The following is a 16,674-nucleotide window of genomic DNA, read 5'->3' as shown; positions in this document are numbered from 1 at the left end:
TTACAATTTCAAGAAAAAAAAGTTAAATCATTAAGATGGTCATGTCCTCAAAAGACATATTTTTGAAACTTTTTAAAAAACATGAAATTTCAAGACAACGTTGCAGTGTCGATTTAATAAACTTTTTTTTGACTGCTTAGATAAACATAAATGAACAAGAATGTATGTTGGGTTAATGGTGCTATGTTTAGTTAAACACAAACACACGCATGCACTGGCACACATGCATACACGCACAAGTGCATATACGCACACTTATATGTTGGTGGGTATAAAACATTTAACACATTGATGTCTGAACTAAATAAAGGACATTTGGGATCATATTTGGATCACCTTAAAGTGAACAAAAAATAGATTTTACATTTGAAACAAACAAATAAAATACACAAATAAAATTAATCAAATTAATAAATCAACTTTAGGGCGGTACAGATTTATGGGGTTCAGTTTGAGTTAATTTATCTTTGTCTTTAAAAATCACCCTTCATGCAGCCTTACAAGCTGAAAATATTTTCTGTTTTCTTGATGTTAGTCTGCATCATTTTGAACAAACAGAAGCCTGGAGTAACCCGATTTGAATTTTAAACTGTATCACAGCCTCACTTGACACAGATTTCTGATTGGCTGATCACGGTGGGAGGGAAAACTCTGTGGTTGACGTCACCAACGGGCCGGAATCTGCAAGCGGGAGAAGTGCAGAGAACGAGAGACTTTTGACGACCGTTTGTCGTATTTTTTCTGCGTTTTAACAATCCGTGTGATGAATCTCCAACATTTTTTTTGCTTGTCTGGAAAAGATTCAAGTAAAATCTTTGAAGTTTGCACGGTAAGTTTGCGATTTCTTCCCTCCAACTCTGAACTCAGTTGAATGCTACTAAAGGTGTTTTAAGCTAGCTCCGCCAGTAATGCAGACGTCTGGGCTACTCGCGGTGGCTTTGGCTGTATAAGTAATTATTACTTTTTACAAAGGTTTACTTGTGCTTTTTGTAATAAAAAATAGAGACATTGAAGAGTTATTTGCAGTGCAGAGTTTACAGAATGAGCCTCGATATTTTTCCAAACGCGTGAGTGCTAAGTAACTGTTGGAAGACATTTTGCTCTTCAGTTAAGGGTCTGCAGGGTTCGTCCCATTCACAGTGTGACGACACCACAGTCCATTATTCCAAACTTCAAAATGTGCAGTTTCACTGTATGTTCAATTTTTACGCTGTAAAAAGCTTTTATCTTGTTTAAAAGATCATCTTGCAGACGTTTGGCCTGGCATGCCATCTTTTGAAACTGGTTATGGACATGTGTTTAAAGTAAAGTCATCATTAACTGCTCACATGTCTAGAAAGCATAATCTGAAAATGTAAGTATGCATATTAGGGAAACATGTTCTCAGCCCTCTGTCAGTGGTGAAGATGTTTAGAGAGCACAGATGTAGCTAAGCCAACAAATGTCAACACTGATATGTACGAGGATTTTAGTGAATCATAAATCATATTTAAAAACCTTTCCAGATCTTACTTTGTGCTGTATAAAATGTGTGTACATGATGTTTTTTTCCCCTCTCTGATTCAAGGTGATCTAAATACAAGTGAAAATGAGTGAATCAGAACCCATGTTCCTCCACACTGCCATTATGGAGGTCCTACCAGAGCCACAAAAGACATCCTGGAAGAACACTTGCAGTCCATTGGAATAAATGGAGTTGTATGAGGATCTACGATTCATAGAAGAGGCTGACTTGCTGCCAGCTTTGAGACCTGTTCAAGCCCGGAAACGTCTTGCTCTTTGGAAATTGAAATGTGAGTCTCAAACATTACAAATGAGTTTTTGTAATGCACAGAAGTGGATATGAATATGAATGGGTAACACACTGACAGTACAGTGTAAACTTAATACACTTATACTGTTTGTTTGTTTTTTGTTGCAGACCAAACGCCAGAGAACAGCACATCATCATCTGTTGAGACCTCACCAACACAATCATCATCACTTTTGTTATAGTCACCGAGGAGTTCGTCATCCACATCTTCCAGAAGACGAGGACTGTACGTACATTGACTGGGAGGACAGCTTTGAAATTCCATGGAGTAAGTTTTCTGAGGAATTTGTGCAGTCTTTGGAAAGAGACCTGGCCCAAGACTAAGGAAGGAAATGGTTTGCACTCTTGTTGCAGAAATGATGAAAGCAAGACGTTTTTCCAAACTCTAAAAGGCTGCAGATGATGCGGGGAGAGCAGAGTGGCTGCTCAGAAGAGATGAGATGTTAAAGAGATGCTCTTTCTTCTGCTCTGCTACTTTGAGGAGGATGCCATGTTCTTGTAGAAGATGCAGACGAGGTCCAGCTGCAGCAGGTGCCGTTGACTCCAACTGTTATTGTATGTGGTAAGTAAAGTTTCCAGTGTTAAATTATTCTAAAGGTTTTGTCTTTGTACACTGTACATGAGTGACATGTTTACTTCATCCATTGTTCTGTCTTTAGGACAGTCTTTCTTTTCCCCAAGGAGGTTCATGCTCATTTGGAACCGCTCCATCGTACACAACAACATTGCAGCACTGTGCCTGATGTTCAGAAGCTACTTCTCCTTTAACCGTCATTATCCAACTGAGCTGGCTTCAACCCTGGAGTTTCTGCAAAGGTACATATTTATGAGTGCTGTCATGCGATTCATTTTTGGGTGTGGTTAGTTAATCATGACCTGCAGTTAATTATTCTTATTAATCTTGTATTAATCTAACTCAGGGCTGCTCATCCCTGGTCCTTGAGATCTACCAGCCTGCCTGATTTCCAGCTGATTAGCTGGACCAGGTGTGTTCATTCAATCAGTATGTGGAGACATCTGGTTGAGCTGATCAACAGCTAGCAGGGCTTGGGGATCTGGAAAACAGTCAGGGTGATGGATCCCAAGGACCAGGAATGAGCAGCCCTGGCTAACCTAAAATTTAGCTTTGAAAATCCTTATTTTGGGGTAATTTGATTTAAATAGTAAGATTGTGTCACATTAAAAGAAATAAAATACAATTTAAAGGGTGGCTTTATGAAGTTTTCCAAGTATAACAGACTTTTTTCCAATCTTTACTTTTGTACCACTAAGGGATAATTCTTCAGTCTCAAACAGAACAAAGACCTAAGCCAAAGTGCTCTAATTTAAAAAACTAATGGAAATATTCTGAACAATCCAAAAAATATTGACCACAAAATTCTTAATGATACCATAATATATATTCGTTGAAATATCTTATTCCACAGTTCGCCGTCTGACACGATCAGCCCTCAGCGTTCCAATTAAGACATGGGTATTATTTTTCCCTTGTTAAGAGCCAACCATGCAAAATGTGACTTGATCATTTCTTAAATGTTTGATCTGGACTGTATCATGAAAAATGAAATGAAACAGATTTGAACCTTATTTGTTAAATAGTTAATGCCCATAGAATCCTGCATTTCAATTCTTTTAACTGAAACAGATGTCCTCTCTAGCGACGTGTGGCTGCTTTTAGGGATGACAGAAACGTAATCTTATGGTAGCATTATGCAGCTGCTTTTATAAAACTACAGTTTGCTTCTAGCTTGAAGTGTTATCTTTGTTTGTTATGTGCGGTCTATTATCAATTTGTTCATGCCAGATTTTAATGTTCTTGTCTTACAGCTGATGCCTAAGATGTGCCACTCTACCTGGTTGGGAACAAATTGAAGAGGCCAAGCTCAAGAAAGGCTTTGTCAACAAATGTAGGGCAGAGCAGGTTCTAAGGCCACTGCTATGATCTACAGTATGCGGACTGGTTTCTCTTCCATCTTTTTTCTTATTTTTTATCTTAATTTGGTTCTCAAATTGGTCCATGGATTTGGTAGGCTGCAAGTTTCGGAGAATGTTTTTATCAGGTACTTTTTTATGTGGTTACATAATCTTGTTTTTTTCCTTGTACCTCAGCAGTGATGTCAGTGTGTTTGTTGTTTAAAATATGGAAGTTTTCTTTACCATCATGTCAGCCACATTTAGTACGCCACGGTTCATGTACTTAATGCATTTAATATTTTAAAAAGTGTCTAATACTGCTTCCACAATTCAAATGCTGTACTGATGATGGTGCTGCCCAAATAAAGTGTAAAGCATTTACATTTCTAGTATTGTTTTTACTGTTACTGTATATCAGTGGTCTCCCATCCTGGTCCTTGAAGGTCACTGTTATGGATGTTTTAGCTGTTTTCCTGCTCCAACAGATCTGCAGTGGTTGAAATGCCTCCTCAAGTTCTGCAGGAGGTGGTTAATCACCTGTTGATTCACATCTGGGGAGCAAAGAAACATCTAAACCCTACTGGATGGTGGCCCTTGAGGACCAGGATTGGCTACCACTGCTATAAAAATAACTTCTCTTTTCTTTCTCAAATACATCTCAAATATCATTCTCATTAACGGCTTTGGTAAGACATTTAAGAGAAATGATTAAGACATGAAAGAGACATCAGACAGACAATGATGAGATCTCTTTTAGGACTCATTCTTCTCAGATTTGTCTCATGAACGTCTTAGGTTCGTCTCTCCCACTTCTTAATTATTGCTCTAACAGTTGTCTCAACTCAACCTCATTTGTCTCAGTGATGTCTTTTCTCATTATAGCTTAACTCTTGCTCCTAAGGGACCCTTAGGAGCAAGAGTTAAGAAGCAAATGATCACAGAATGATACGAATATGAGACGCTCAAACTGATCTCAAGAGACGAGATCAAGCAACATATGAGCAACAGATTTTTCCTATGGGCATCTTAGTTCTCCCACTTAAAAAGTTGAGGGAGGTTGGTAATTTTCATCATATGTATTCCTCAACTATAAAGACAAATGACAGAAAAAAATTCGGGAAGTCACATCGTCTGATTTTTAAAGAATTTATTTGTAAATTATGGTGGTGCTGGCAGCGCTGACTCTTCCTGGAAGGGGCGGTTCCTCCCTTTGTGATGTCACAATGTGAGATCCCGCTCGTTTTTATGGATTGGGAGGGGCTGGTGCTCAGAGAGCAGGGTTTTTAGAGGAATACTCAGAAATCAAAATTCCGCTTGGGGTTTCTTTTTGTGAGGAATGAACATTATAATACACTAAAAAACTCCAGTAAGTTGATTTTTCAGGATGCAGGTCCTTTAAGAGCCACAGCCCTGATACTTGACTGCAGGAGGAGAAACACAAAGTGGAGCCGGCTTTCCTTTTTTCTTTCTTTTGCGTTCTTTTTTTTTTTTTGGTTTTGTTTATGTTAAAGTTCGCCTGTTTCTGAGTGTGAAACCTTTTTTGAAAACATGTTCAAATGCAGGGAATAGATTTGGGAGAGTCAGGTGTGCCATGAACTTGGTATTCCCCACCTGCTTCCTGTTCCCATCAGAGCATCTGCTTCGTGACTTGATTATCTCTGCATATCCAGCTGCTTTCTTTTGGGGAGTTTTCTCGTCCTTGTTTTTCCTTCACTAATAAATCTATGGATTTTTCTGTCTGCTTGTCCACAGCCTTCTCTATAATTAGAAGAAATTCTTAGATGCACAAATAATCAACATTTTCAGCATTTAATACAACAAAGACCTCTGTAATCATGGGCTTGCAGCAAAACTTTGCTATTCTAAGGAAATCAAACTGCAGAAAAAGCTTCACTTTACTGCTGGTTTTAGTGCAGTGGCTGCAAAGGAGCTGACAGGTTTATAGCACTTCCCTCTTTTTATACCAAAATCTGTCTTACCCTAAAGCCTGTTAAACACACATAAAGAACAGTCACATGGATAATTAACCATTCCATCGCCATCAGCACTGTAGCAACGGAGGAAAACAGAAAGTAAACATAACCAAATGCTGCTTCTTTCCCAATGTTGGTTTTAAACCTGGGGTCTCAAACTCGCGGCCTGCGGGCTATTTGCGGCCCCCAAGATGATATTTTGCGGCCCCCGCCTTAATACGAAAGTTTAATGTTAGTGCGTCCCGCCAGTTTGTATGAATGACACTTTTTCAGTGTTGTGCGTGGAGCTGACCAACCAACCAATCACAGTGGGGTATATGACCCATGGGGGCGTGACATTGACCGGGCTTGAAAGACGGGGGAACATTTAGGGAAACCTGACAGCCCCCTACCCAGAACACATTTAGGAGTTCCTTACTTTCCTTTTTAGAAGGTATTTATTCAAAATGTTATAAGAAAGAAAATCCAAAACTGGTTAGTGAATTTTGTTTCTCCTTTACTGATTTGTGGTTTAAATAGTAAACTTAAAAAAAAAAAACCATTCAACCGAGACTCAAAATGTATTACTGATTTATTTACCTATTGAGTTTTTTATTTACGTGTTTTATTTCATTGTGTTTTATTTGAATGAGAGTTTTATAAGTAATTTTTGTACAGAAAACAGTTTATTATAGAGTATAGTTAATAGTATTGTAGATGTTCCATACAAGTTTACTGGTGTGTGTGTGTGTGTGTGTGTGTGTGTGTGTGTGTGTGTGTGTGTGTGTGTGTGTGTGTGTGTGTGTGTGTGTGTGTGTGTGTGTGTGTGTGTGTGTGTGTGTGTGTTGAAGTTGCGGCCCTCCCTCAGCTAGACCCTGCCTTCAGTGGCCCCAAGGTAAACTGAGTTTGAGACCCCTGCCATAAAGTATCTATCTGGAAATCTTTGCATTTTCATTTTATTCCAATTTAAAGGACATTCAAGGTTTTTCCAGAACTAGGTTTGTATTTTAGAGCAGCCATTTGCAGCTTTATCCATAAGCTCTTTTAGTCGCGTGCACCTGGGTGGGGGTTCACCTGTACGGGTTGTTAGGGTCCATGGAGGGTTGTGGTCATTAAACGTACCATTGTCGTCTGTGTGGTGAGATGATCGTATTGTATTTGTTAGGATGATGTGAGTTACACGCACTTGAGATGTACGGGTGATGCTGTCGTATGGCGTCCTTTACGCCATGCTCTGGTCAGTAAGGTGCGAGTACTGGCTCCTTACTAACCCCTCGCAAATGCTGCACGCATAGGGTGTGCAGGTTATACGTTAAGTCAGTGTTTTTCAACCAGTGTGCCGCGGCACACTAGTGCGCCGTGGGAGATGGTCAAGTGTGCCGTGGGAAATTGCCCTCATTAACTGATCTAAAAACATTTCCATCTCCAGGATTTCAGCTCTCTGTTCATCCAAACAGGCCCTGATAAAACACTGAGGAGTTAGGAATATAAAAGATCGTAAAATACTTTTTCTTTGCGTTTATTTTATTTTATTCAAGACATTTTGATAAGAATGACGGTACAGTACCGCGATTCAGCTGCAGCTTCGGCTGTATTTTGGAAAAGTCCCGTCCCTTTAACTGTCTCCACCAATCATTCTTGGGGGGGTTAATCACATGTCATCAGTCGGACCAATCAGAAGTGGTTAAAGTCTTCACTTCCTTGTCCCGATTTAGCTCGTAAAGTTGCTCAGTTCTAACAAAAATACCAGCTAAAGCTCGTCTTTAGCGGTGTAGCTTTCCACAGAATCCGGTATCAGACCGTGGAACAAGTGAACAAAACAATGAAGCTCCGAAAAGCGATCTTCGGCCGTTTTATGCACTACATCTCTCATGATGCATTGGGTTGTGAGAGTGACAGTGCACAAGGAGATCTGTTGTTAAACGTCTTATAACCAACGAACACACATCAAACTGTTTTTAAATCTTCTAACTTAACTTTTATTGCATCTTTTAGAAAAAAAACAGCTGCAGTTTCCAGCTTTTTCTGCAACAATTATCTCAAAAATGCGTGTGAGATTGTGGAGGGACTGTAGATCAATACAGACTATGAGTTTCTCCTTTTTTTCTTATTTTTTTTTGGATGCTGGTGTGCCGCGGGATTTGTTTTAAGGTTAAAGTGTGCCGTGGCTCAGAAAAGGTTGAAAAACACTGCGTTAAGTTACCATAGGATGTCCACACAAACTACACTCTGACTGTCAAATTTCCTCATTTCTAAGGCTAAATGCGAATTTATTCCTTACCTCTACAGCTCCTCCCTATTGCTCCAAGTGTAGGGGCATTTGAAGCTGCAGTGGTGTCCAAACTAGTTTTTTTAAGGGGAAGCCATGGGGACTTACACTGGATGTCCCTCTGCCGGTAGGGTGATCTGCGTCGCGCTTGTGACGCGGGGGAGAAACCCATTTCTTCAAGTGGGCGTGCTCTGAAGCACAGAAGTTTACATTTAAATGGAAGTCATGACTTTTTGTTTTTGCATGACTTTCTAAAGATAAAAAACTGATATTATACATTTTCTAAGCACTGGCAGCTACGCGCTAATGTAGATGAGCGGTGTAGGTACCATAACCACTCGGCCTGGAACTTCCATTCGGGGTCCTTTCGACTGAAGGAAACGTCACACTACGGTGGCCCCACTTGGACAAACTACGTAGCGTGGAGATCTGCTTGGGCTTTACAAATTTCCATTTCATTTTTCAATAATAAAAGCACATTAGAAGAAAATCTCACTCCATGTCAGAGCTCTGTTTGTTTACAACAGACTTCATAATATCTTCTTCTATGGTAGTATCCTAATTTGTCCAGACCAATCACTATCTGACACGTCATCCGACCAACGTACATAATGTGACGTCAGCATTAGTCCCAGGAACCCGAACGGAAGTTCCAGGCCGAACGGTTATGGTACCTACATCAGCGGCTATTGATGACATCATCAAGTGGTAGTAACGCCCGGCTTTAAAGTCATTAGCTGTGTTCGAATTCCCACCCTAACCCCAAACTACTAAAAAACTATATAGTGCGGCATTATGTAGTTCCCTGAATTTTAAAAGCAATTCGGACATCCTCCTCACTATTTTTTTTTTGACGTCATCAATTTTGCGTTTTGCAACAATTATTTATGAATCCACTGTCTTCTAAAGATAAAAATGTGGATGGTTTATTAAGCAAAATACATTTAAACACACTTTTTGGCAAAAATTGTTCAAATCATCCAAATATTGAAAAAGGAGAAACTCATAGTCTGTATTGATTTGCAGTCCCTCAGCAATCTCACATGTATTTCTGTGATCATTGCGTAAGAAAAAGCTGGAAGTTGCAGCTGTTTTTTTCTAAAAGTTGTAATAAAAGGGAATTTAGTTTTCAGCAATAATTTAACTAAATAATTTGAAATTTTACCGTGGTAGTTGTTTTTTCTTTTCCTCCAGTTTATTACCATGCAATTTTATGTAACCTCACAAAAAAACAAATATATTCTAAATAGTGATTTATTTTTTAAATGTTGGTGCAAAGGCAACTGTAATTTTTAACAATACAATCACAATAAGTTTGATACATTTGAAACAAAACGACTAACATTATATTTATGTTTTGTGTAGCTACACAAAAAGTGAACAGGTTGAAGTTTTATTAGTTTTTCTTTTGTCTTAATCAAAGATGAAGTCTTTGAAAACTTTAACAAAAATGTTTTATTTCTTTTTAGATAATTAAATTGTTTGAATTTAGTTTAATTGTGTCTGTTGGCCACTTCACCTTCATCCTGTTTGTTAAATGTTGTTATTACTTCTTAAATTTAACATATAAAGTAATCCAGACGTTATTAGAAAAGTGTTTCAGTTAGAAAGACGAATTGGACCAAACTCTGGGACGTTTGGCTGTTAATAAACACAAACCTTGAAGGAGAACTAAACTGTTGACCTCTGATTTCATCAAGAAGATATAAAAACCGTTTGATTCGTGTTTGTTGTGGTTTCAAGACGTTTAACAGGGAAGACTCGTTGAGCAGAGACGCTGTCACCTTAACACAATGCATCATGGGAGTTGTAGTGATGGCAGACAGACTCGCGTCTCTGAGCTTCATTGTTTTGTTCACTAATTCCACGGTCTGATACCGGATTCTGTGGAAAGCTGCACCGCTAAAGACGAGCTTTAGATGGTATTTTTGTTAGAACTGAGCGACTTTATGAGAAGAATCAGAACAAGGAAGTGAAGACTTTAACCACTTCTGATTGGTCAGACTGATGACATGTGATTAAGCCTCTAAGAATGATTGGTGGAGACAGTTAAAGGGGCGGGGCTTTTCCGAAAAAAGCTGAACCTGCAGCTACATCGCGGTACCGTCATTCTTATCAAAATGTATTAAAATGAAATAGCAAAGAGGACAGGAAGAAATTTGTTCCCATGCTTCCAAAAGTGCTGGAAAACAGACAAGAACGGAAAAAGAACAGGATCCAAACAAAGGAGGAAGCTGTTTCAGGGATAGGTCCGTGCTCTGTGTGTGCAATCTCGCTGTTCGAAATGAGAAAGTCAGACAGTCAGAGGATAGTTTGTGTGGGCATCCCACGGGGATCCTGTGGCCACTTACATACCACGTGCACATCCCGTGCGTAAAGCATTTGTGCACGGTCAGGGAAGGGAGTTAGTGCCAAAAACCTGCAGCAGCCGTGGAGTATGTGACTAAGGCTGTCACAATGACCGGTGTTTCGCTCGCTGCTAGCACCGGAAGCCAGAGCCGTTATAATAATAATAAAAAACAATGTCTGGAAATTAAAACTGTTTATTTTGGATATATGCCACAGGAATTGTCTAAACAAGATAAATACTTGCTGGGTGCCCTGTTAGTGGCGAGCAAAAAATGCTTAACTAACAATTGCCTTTCCCATGTACCAAATTTAACAATCTGGTGGGAAATAACATTAGAAATATATAAAATGGAAGAACTAACTGCACATTTGAACAACAGAGAAAGCTGGTTTGTGTTATGCTGGAAAAAGTGGGTCCAATATGCTAATTTACATATGCCACATCTTATTTCAAAAATACAAACAAATAGATAAATACTGGTCACTCCCAATAGTTCAATGTTCATATATTCTACAAAGAAAAAAAATTATTTTAATGTTTGTGTACTAAGGAATTTTGAGTGAATTCAAATTGTAATGTTTATCATACTGTTTTGTACTGTAAAGCTGAAAACTTAAAAATAATTTAAAAAAAAACAATATCTGTGTCTGACATAATCATTTGAAAATAGGTTTTTGAAGTGAGTAAATATTTAGAACCTATTACCACTCACCCTTAAATACATATCTGGAAAATGTGACATCAAACTAGATGGACTCAGTAGTGTAAACAAAGAATTCAACTTAACGTGATTGAAAATCACTGTGAGTCACTGCAGGCCATATGAATCTTACAGGTGTTCATTCAGGTTCAAAAAATTCATTAAAAAATCAACTATGGGTGATATATCGATGCCAGGATCGGTATCAGCCGATATTTGCATAGTTTGAGTTTATCTGTATCGGTCCGATACAAAAAAAATCTATTGAAATTCTTCTGACTGCTTTCATAAAACTTTATTTTTTAAATGAATACTTGTTCCTAACAGATTAGGAAGCTCATGTTTAGAGTCATAGTCAGTAATCGGCTGTTTTCAGGTAAATGTTATCTTTGACAGAGTTACATGTTGTTCCTAATAGATCCCTGGCAATGATGAGCTTATGGTTCACAGTTATGTCCAATAGTCCATAAGTGATCTGAATGCTTACACATATAGTAATATAAATGCTTTAAAGTGATCCTTGTTCCTATGAAATCATTTGCTTTATGTTAAAAGGCCGAGTATGACGTGATTGTCCAAGTTGTGCATTTCTAATAAAAAAACAAAAAGGAAATCTAAACTTTGTGCTACTGTAGATAATTTAGTATCGGTATCTGCAAAGATCGGCTATTGGCCACAGTTGCAGGGGAATATCGGTTATAGGTATCGGCCGCAGAAAATTGCATCAGCCCATTCTTAGAAAAAACTAACTTTAAGTGTGTTTCGGAGGGAGAAATAGTCCCAGCTAAAGGTTAATCTTATCTTTCAGAGTCCGCCTCCCCCCTATTAAAACACAGACTACGAGGCTCATCCAGCTTCAAAAAGGTGAGTTTAGTTAGTGGAACCAAACTGCTGCCACAGCTGCTCTCCATCGGCAATGGTCTGCCTCACAAGTGAAGCAGATCTCCTCCAGGGAGGAGATCCACAGACATTCAGGAACAAGATGGGGTCAATACCTGAAATCTATCAGCCTGTAAAAAGCTTTTCTAAAGCTTAAAAAAAAACAAATAGTTTGTCATAATCCACAGACACCACAACATGGTAAAGTGGTGACAAGCTGGCAGACTAAATTTACCCCAATATAGCAGTAACAGTTCATCCAAGACAGCAGAGAAAGCTTCACAACATCCAATTATAAGGCCTGCATTCCCAACTCCATCATTAGAAAGAGACCGGGACAGGTTCTCCCCCTAATACATTAGGGGCTTTGCCTCTCAACAGCAACTCATTAACATCTCTGACAGAAGATTGAACCATCATTTTGCTGCAGTATCTGCCTTGTTTCCATTTTGGAGGAGCGTAAAAAAGGCACACAAGGACTGTTGATTTATTGTAGCATCACCAGTGTAATAAAAAAATGTTTTGTTTTTTTACAATAATAATATCAGATCAGTTTAAAAATCAAAACATAAACTATAAAACTAACCAAAACAAATGAACATTAAACTGCATGCCCGATTATTATTTGTATTTTTCTTCAAACCATAGTGATGGGTTAAAGGAGTTGTACAATTGCAGACTCCAGGACCAAGAACACCAGCCTGCATGCCAGAGGTCAAGACAAAATCCAGTGCACGAAAAAGCCCCGTCTTCTTCAGTCTTTGGGGAAACATATTCTGAGACTAAACATGCTTAAATTTGGTGTAAATGTATCTGTATTTAAGGAAAAAGAACCTCACAGAAACTGTCTGCTTTGATGCCTAAGGTCCTGTTGACCTAGTGTGGTAAAGAAAAGCTTAAAGTCTTTTGTCTACCAGACTTTCCTGAAGAAGAACATCCTTCATCTTCATCTGTGAGCTCAGGCTACAGCGCTCTTGGGTTTTAGAGCAGAACAATGACCAAAATAATAATAATAATAAACCAAATACTAAGAATCCAAAATTCGTCCACTGAAATACAGACCCTTTCCTAAAAGTTAGATAATCATGGGAAAGTGTGTTCATTTGCCTAATTCCGTTCAAAAAATTAACTTTCAGGGCCCACTGTTTAATTGATTTAGACCATTTCTTTGTTTATTTTTACATACATCGGGGTTCCAGCTTATAAAACCCAGAAAAACAGGATTTCAAAAAATCTGAACATTGTGGAGAAATCTCCCTAAATGCTGCAGAACATGAATGTTTTAAACTGAGTTTGACCAACTAATCATCTACTAAACTTAAATTCTATGAAAGTTACATTTTCTGAACTGAATTATAGAAATGAGTTCACTTTTCCATGATGTTCTAATTTGTTAGAAGGGGTCTGTAGACTGTCAATGTTGCTATGAATGAATGGGAGGGGGTCGGTTGGCAGAAATGACCAGACACTTCTTCATTCAAAACAGGGTTTTTTCCCCTTTTGTTGAATACTTGATACTAATACTGATTGTATTAGTCTAAAACATGTTAAGTGTGACAAACATGCAAACACATGGGGTTTCAGGGTGGGGGCAACCCCCCCCCCCCCCCCCCCCAGCTATTTTTTGACAGTCAGGAGTTTCTCACCCTGTTCGTGCGAAGTTGGCCCAATATCTCATCATGCGTCGACTCAGTTTCTCCTCCTCTGAGGTGTAATTGAGTCTCTTCTCCAGCGGCAGGCCGAAGACAAACTCGATTTCGTAGCCATGGATCACGCCCATCCACTCGGGCCAGGCCAGATTGGAGGCGCGGTGATCAAAGAGGTAAAGGTAAACCCCTCCTTTAGAAGCAAGGAAGACAAAAACATGTGGAGCAGTGAGGCTGCACTTCTCCTAAGCTACCACTCAAAGAAACCTGGACAGCGCATCATAGACTGTAAATATAAGAGCTGGTGAAGCCATCCTGGTTGTGAACAGGAAGCCATCTTTCAAGTACAGTTGCAGTTATTTTGTTGGGAGAATATACTCTTTAAAGACTGAAAAACTACTACACCTGTGCTGATCCTTAACTAAATACAGCCAGGCAAACTAAGAAAGCTGTAAAGAAATCAAGAGGCCGCGTCACACAGCCACCTACATTTTGCACGTATGACAATTGGTCATACGTGAATATACGGGGAAAAGAGAGTGAGAAAAGTTGTGGTCTTTATGTGAAATTTTCACAGATGTATTACGAATGAACTATGTTAAAACCACGGAGGAAGTACAAAGAACCCGTAAATTAACGTAGAACATGAACCGTGTGGGATTATTGTGCTGTTTATATGCAATTCATATATGCGATGTAAAAGTTATACATGGGTGGTACATCCGTGAAACGCCCGTTAGACATTCGTGGAATGGTGGTGGAAAGCCACAAATTTGCGTATTCATCTCACAAAAATCGTTCACAATTGTGTAATATTTACGTAATATAAACTACGTAAAATAGGCATAAACTGCGTAAGTCTCAACCAACCAACAATTTGGAAAAGCTGAACCCATAAGAGCCCACGGTGACATCTATGTAACAGAAAAATATCAGAAATAAATTCTGTGGCCCCACTCCGCTCCACGTAACAAATAGTTTAGGAAATTCAGGAAAAGAGAAAATCCAAATCGGAAAAAAAACAAGAATTAAGGACTAAAAACTGGTTACTATTTAGTGGTTTTGTAGGTGACCATGGTATAAGCGGGTTGATGGCCTTCGAAGTGTGCATTATCACTTTTTAACGCGCTTCGCGTTGGACGGTAAAGGCTTCCAAGGCATGCGTTAAAAAGTAATAATGCACACTTCGTCGGCCATTAACCCGTACTTAATTTTGCAAAATACAAAAAAATAACACAAATTGTTGCATGTTGTCCAAACTGTGTTAGACAAATCAAAAGGCTGTCTATTTTTGATGTTATTTCAAGTCCCCACAAACAAGGGGGAGGATACACTAGGATACAAAAACGAGAACAAAAACACACAGCAGTTACCTTGTGAATTTCCTGCATTGTTCAAGTGTCCAAAACCGTTGTTAGCCTTTTCAGCGTGGTGTCTGGCATAAGAGGAAGCAAAGAGAGCCAGTGGACAGATGACATTGTGGTCGCCCACGATGTCATCCATGGCATCGCGGTTTTTCTCCCCGTTGTTCTCGTCCATCCAGTCCGTGTACTGCAGCACCACTGCCTCCAGACCAATGTCGTTTGCGTGTGGTACACCCATCTTGACCCCTATAGTACAAAAAAAAGCGGAAGTGACTTAAGAGATGTAGATTAAACACAATTTAGACATGTTTATGTACGTACATCAACGTTTAATATGGCAGCAGTGGCAAAGTACCAACAAGAGTCATGCTCGTTTCTTTAACTTTTAGCCATTTTTGGAAGGTTTACAATTTGGCAAAGTCATATTACACCAAGATAGCAGCATACCTAAAACCGTAGTCTATTAGCACTACAGATACCATCAGGTCCAGTAGACATTTAATGTCCACTGATTCACAGTCATTGATATTTGTTCATAAAAACCTTTACTGTCAGTATTTTATTGCAGATTGGAGGCTCTTTCTCTTGACCCTTGAACAACAGAGCTTTAGCTCCAGTGTTGACATTTTTTCGACGACTGTAACTCTTTAACCGTTTACGCAACGTTATTCCAGAAGATTATGCTTGTTTGTGTAAAGGGTTTAAGAGTTTTGGTATGTCAAAGATTTTGTGTTACTCAGGTGTCGCCGGTATTCTAACGATTAATCCCACCTTGTGAGATTAGCACAACTTGATAGATAAAGCTATCTAGATCCCTTATCAGTTAATCCTACCTATGTGAACGCAAGCACAGTATTGATGTTAGGTTGTTAAACACAGCAGGGAAGGACAGATTCATGGGAAAGTAGGACAGTTTAACGGGTTAAAATGTCTACTTTGTATGTTGTTGTGTGTTGCGTGCAGGTGGTGAGATTTACAGTTTATAGAATTTAGGGGAAAGTGCTGCCAATCAAACTCTTGTTCAGAAAAAAATAAAAAATGTTTCTTTTACCAAAGCTAATAATTGGTCATTTGCTTCTCAAAAATCGACCACATTTTTCCACATAGTGCCGTAATTATCAGCGGCTTTAATTTACCTGCTAGGAAGTCTTTTCTGGAAATAAGGCTGTCGTTGTCCTTGCTGAAGCCAGGTGCTCCGTATAGCAGAAAGTAGGAGCCCTCATCCTGGTTGACTCCCAGAAGGATCTGGGTGTCTTTAAAGTCCCCTGAATTCACCATGGCCTCAGGAGCGTCAGGAAGAACCTCCCCATCCACAACCGGTACAAAGGAAAACCGGAAGAGGGCGGTCCATGGCAGCACCTGTATCAGAACGGTAAGTCCTTATAAGATTGTGTGCCTTAAACAAAAAAATGATCAAAAGCAGAGGTTCTACAATCCGACTTCAGGACCACAGCATGCAGAAAGATGTGTATCTGAATGACTGCTTTGGCACTTAAATGGAAAATCTCCACTTTACAACTGTCAAATAAAGAGCATCCTAACAAGAGGAAATGCAAGATGGACTACTGTCCATGGACTTGCTTGAATTAAATGTACCACACATTCCTGACTACTAGAAGAAAAAATGTTACCCCTTCAAAACTTTTTTTTAAAATCAACAAAAAACTACAACTTCTAGAGCCCTACCCCTTCACATTTAGTATAGTTGAAAAGCCCCAAAGGGCCTCTGTAGATACCAAAAGGGGTTCATTCAATAGCATGCAAGGGTTGAGAGGTTTAGAGATGTC

At 39.1% G+C, this 16,674-nt stretch overlaps 1 protein-coding gene and 1 long non-coding RNA gene across 4 annotated transcripts in view; one reads left to right on the top strand and one right to left on the bottom strand.

The window, feature by feature from the left end:
* Positions 1–16,674, bottom strand: part of ache (acetylcholinesterase (Yt blood group)) — a 58,766-nt gene that overhangs the window by 6,542 nt on the left and 35,550 nt on the right. For both annotated transcript variants that reach the window (XM_023949005.2, XM_078936708.1), the window contains exons 5-7: positions 16,024–16,246; positions 14,897–15,133; positions 13,524–13,716 (exon numbers count right to left, since the gene is read on the bottom strand). In XM_023949005.2, the coding sequence (XP_023804773.1) occupies positions 13,524–13,716; positions 14,897–15,133; positions 16,024–16,246 (653 nt within the window). The remainder of the gene's footprint in view (positions 1–13,523; positions 13,717–14,896; positions 15,134–16,023; positions 16,247–16,674) is intronic.
* On the top strand, positions 73–4,110 carry LOC111946349 (uncharacterized). 2 transcript variants are annotated; one of them, XR_013651218.1, is made up of 7 exons: positions 73–829; positions 1,568–1,793; positions 1,922–2,081; positions 2,168–2,375; positions 2,473–2,629; positions 2,734–2,799; positions 3,641–4,110. It is a non-coding gene; the product is annotated as an uncharacterized LOC111946349 (long non-coding RNA). The 2 variants fall into 2 exon arrangements; XR_002872022.2 differs by lacking the exon at positions 2,734–2,799 and having other exon boundaries at positions 91–829.

This window comes from Oryzias latipes, chromosome 18, assembly GCF_053564925.1.
Source record: "Oryzias latipes strain Hd-rR chromosome 18, Olatipes_Hd-rR_3.1".
Lineage (NCBI taxonomy): Eukaryota > Metazoa > Chordata > Actinopteri > Beloniformes > Adrianichthyidae > Oryzias > Oryzias latipes.
This window is presented reverse-complemented; position numbering and strand designations above follow the sequence as displayed.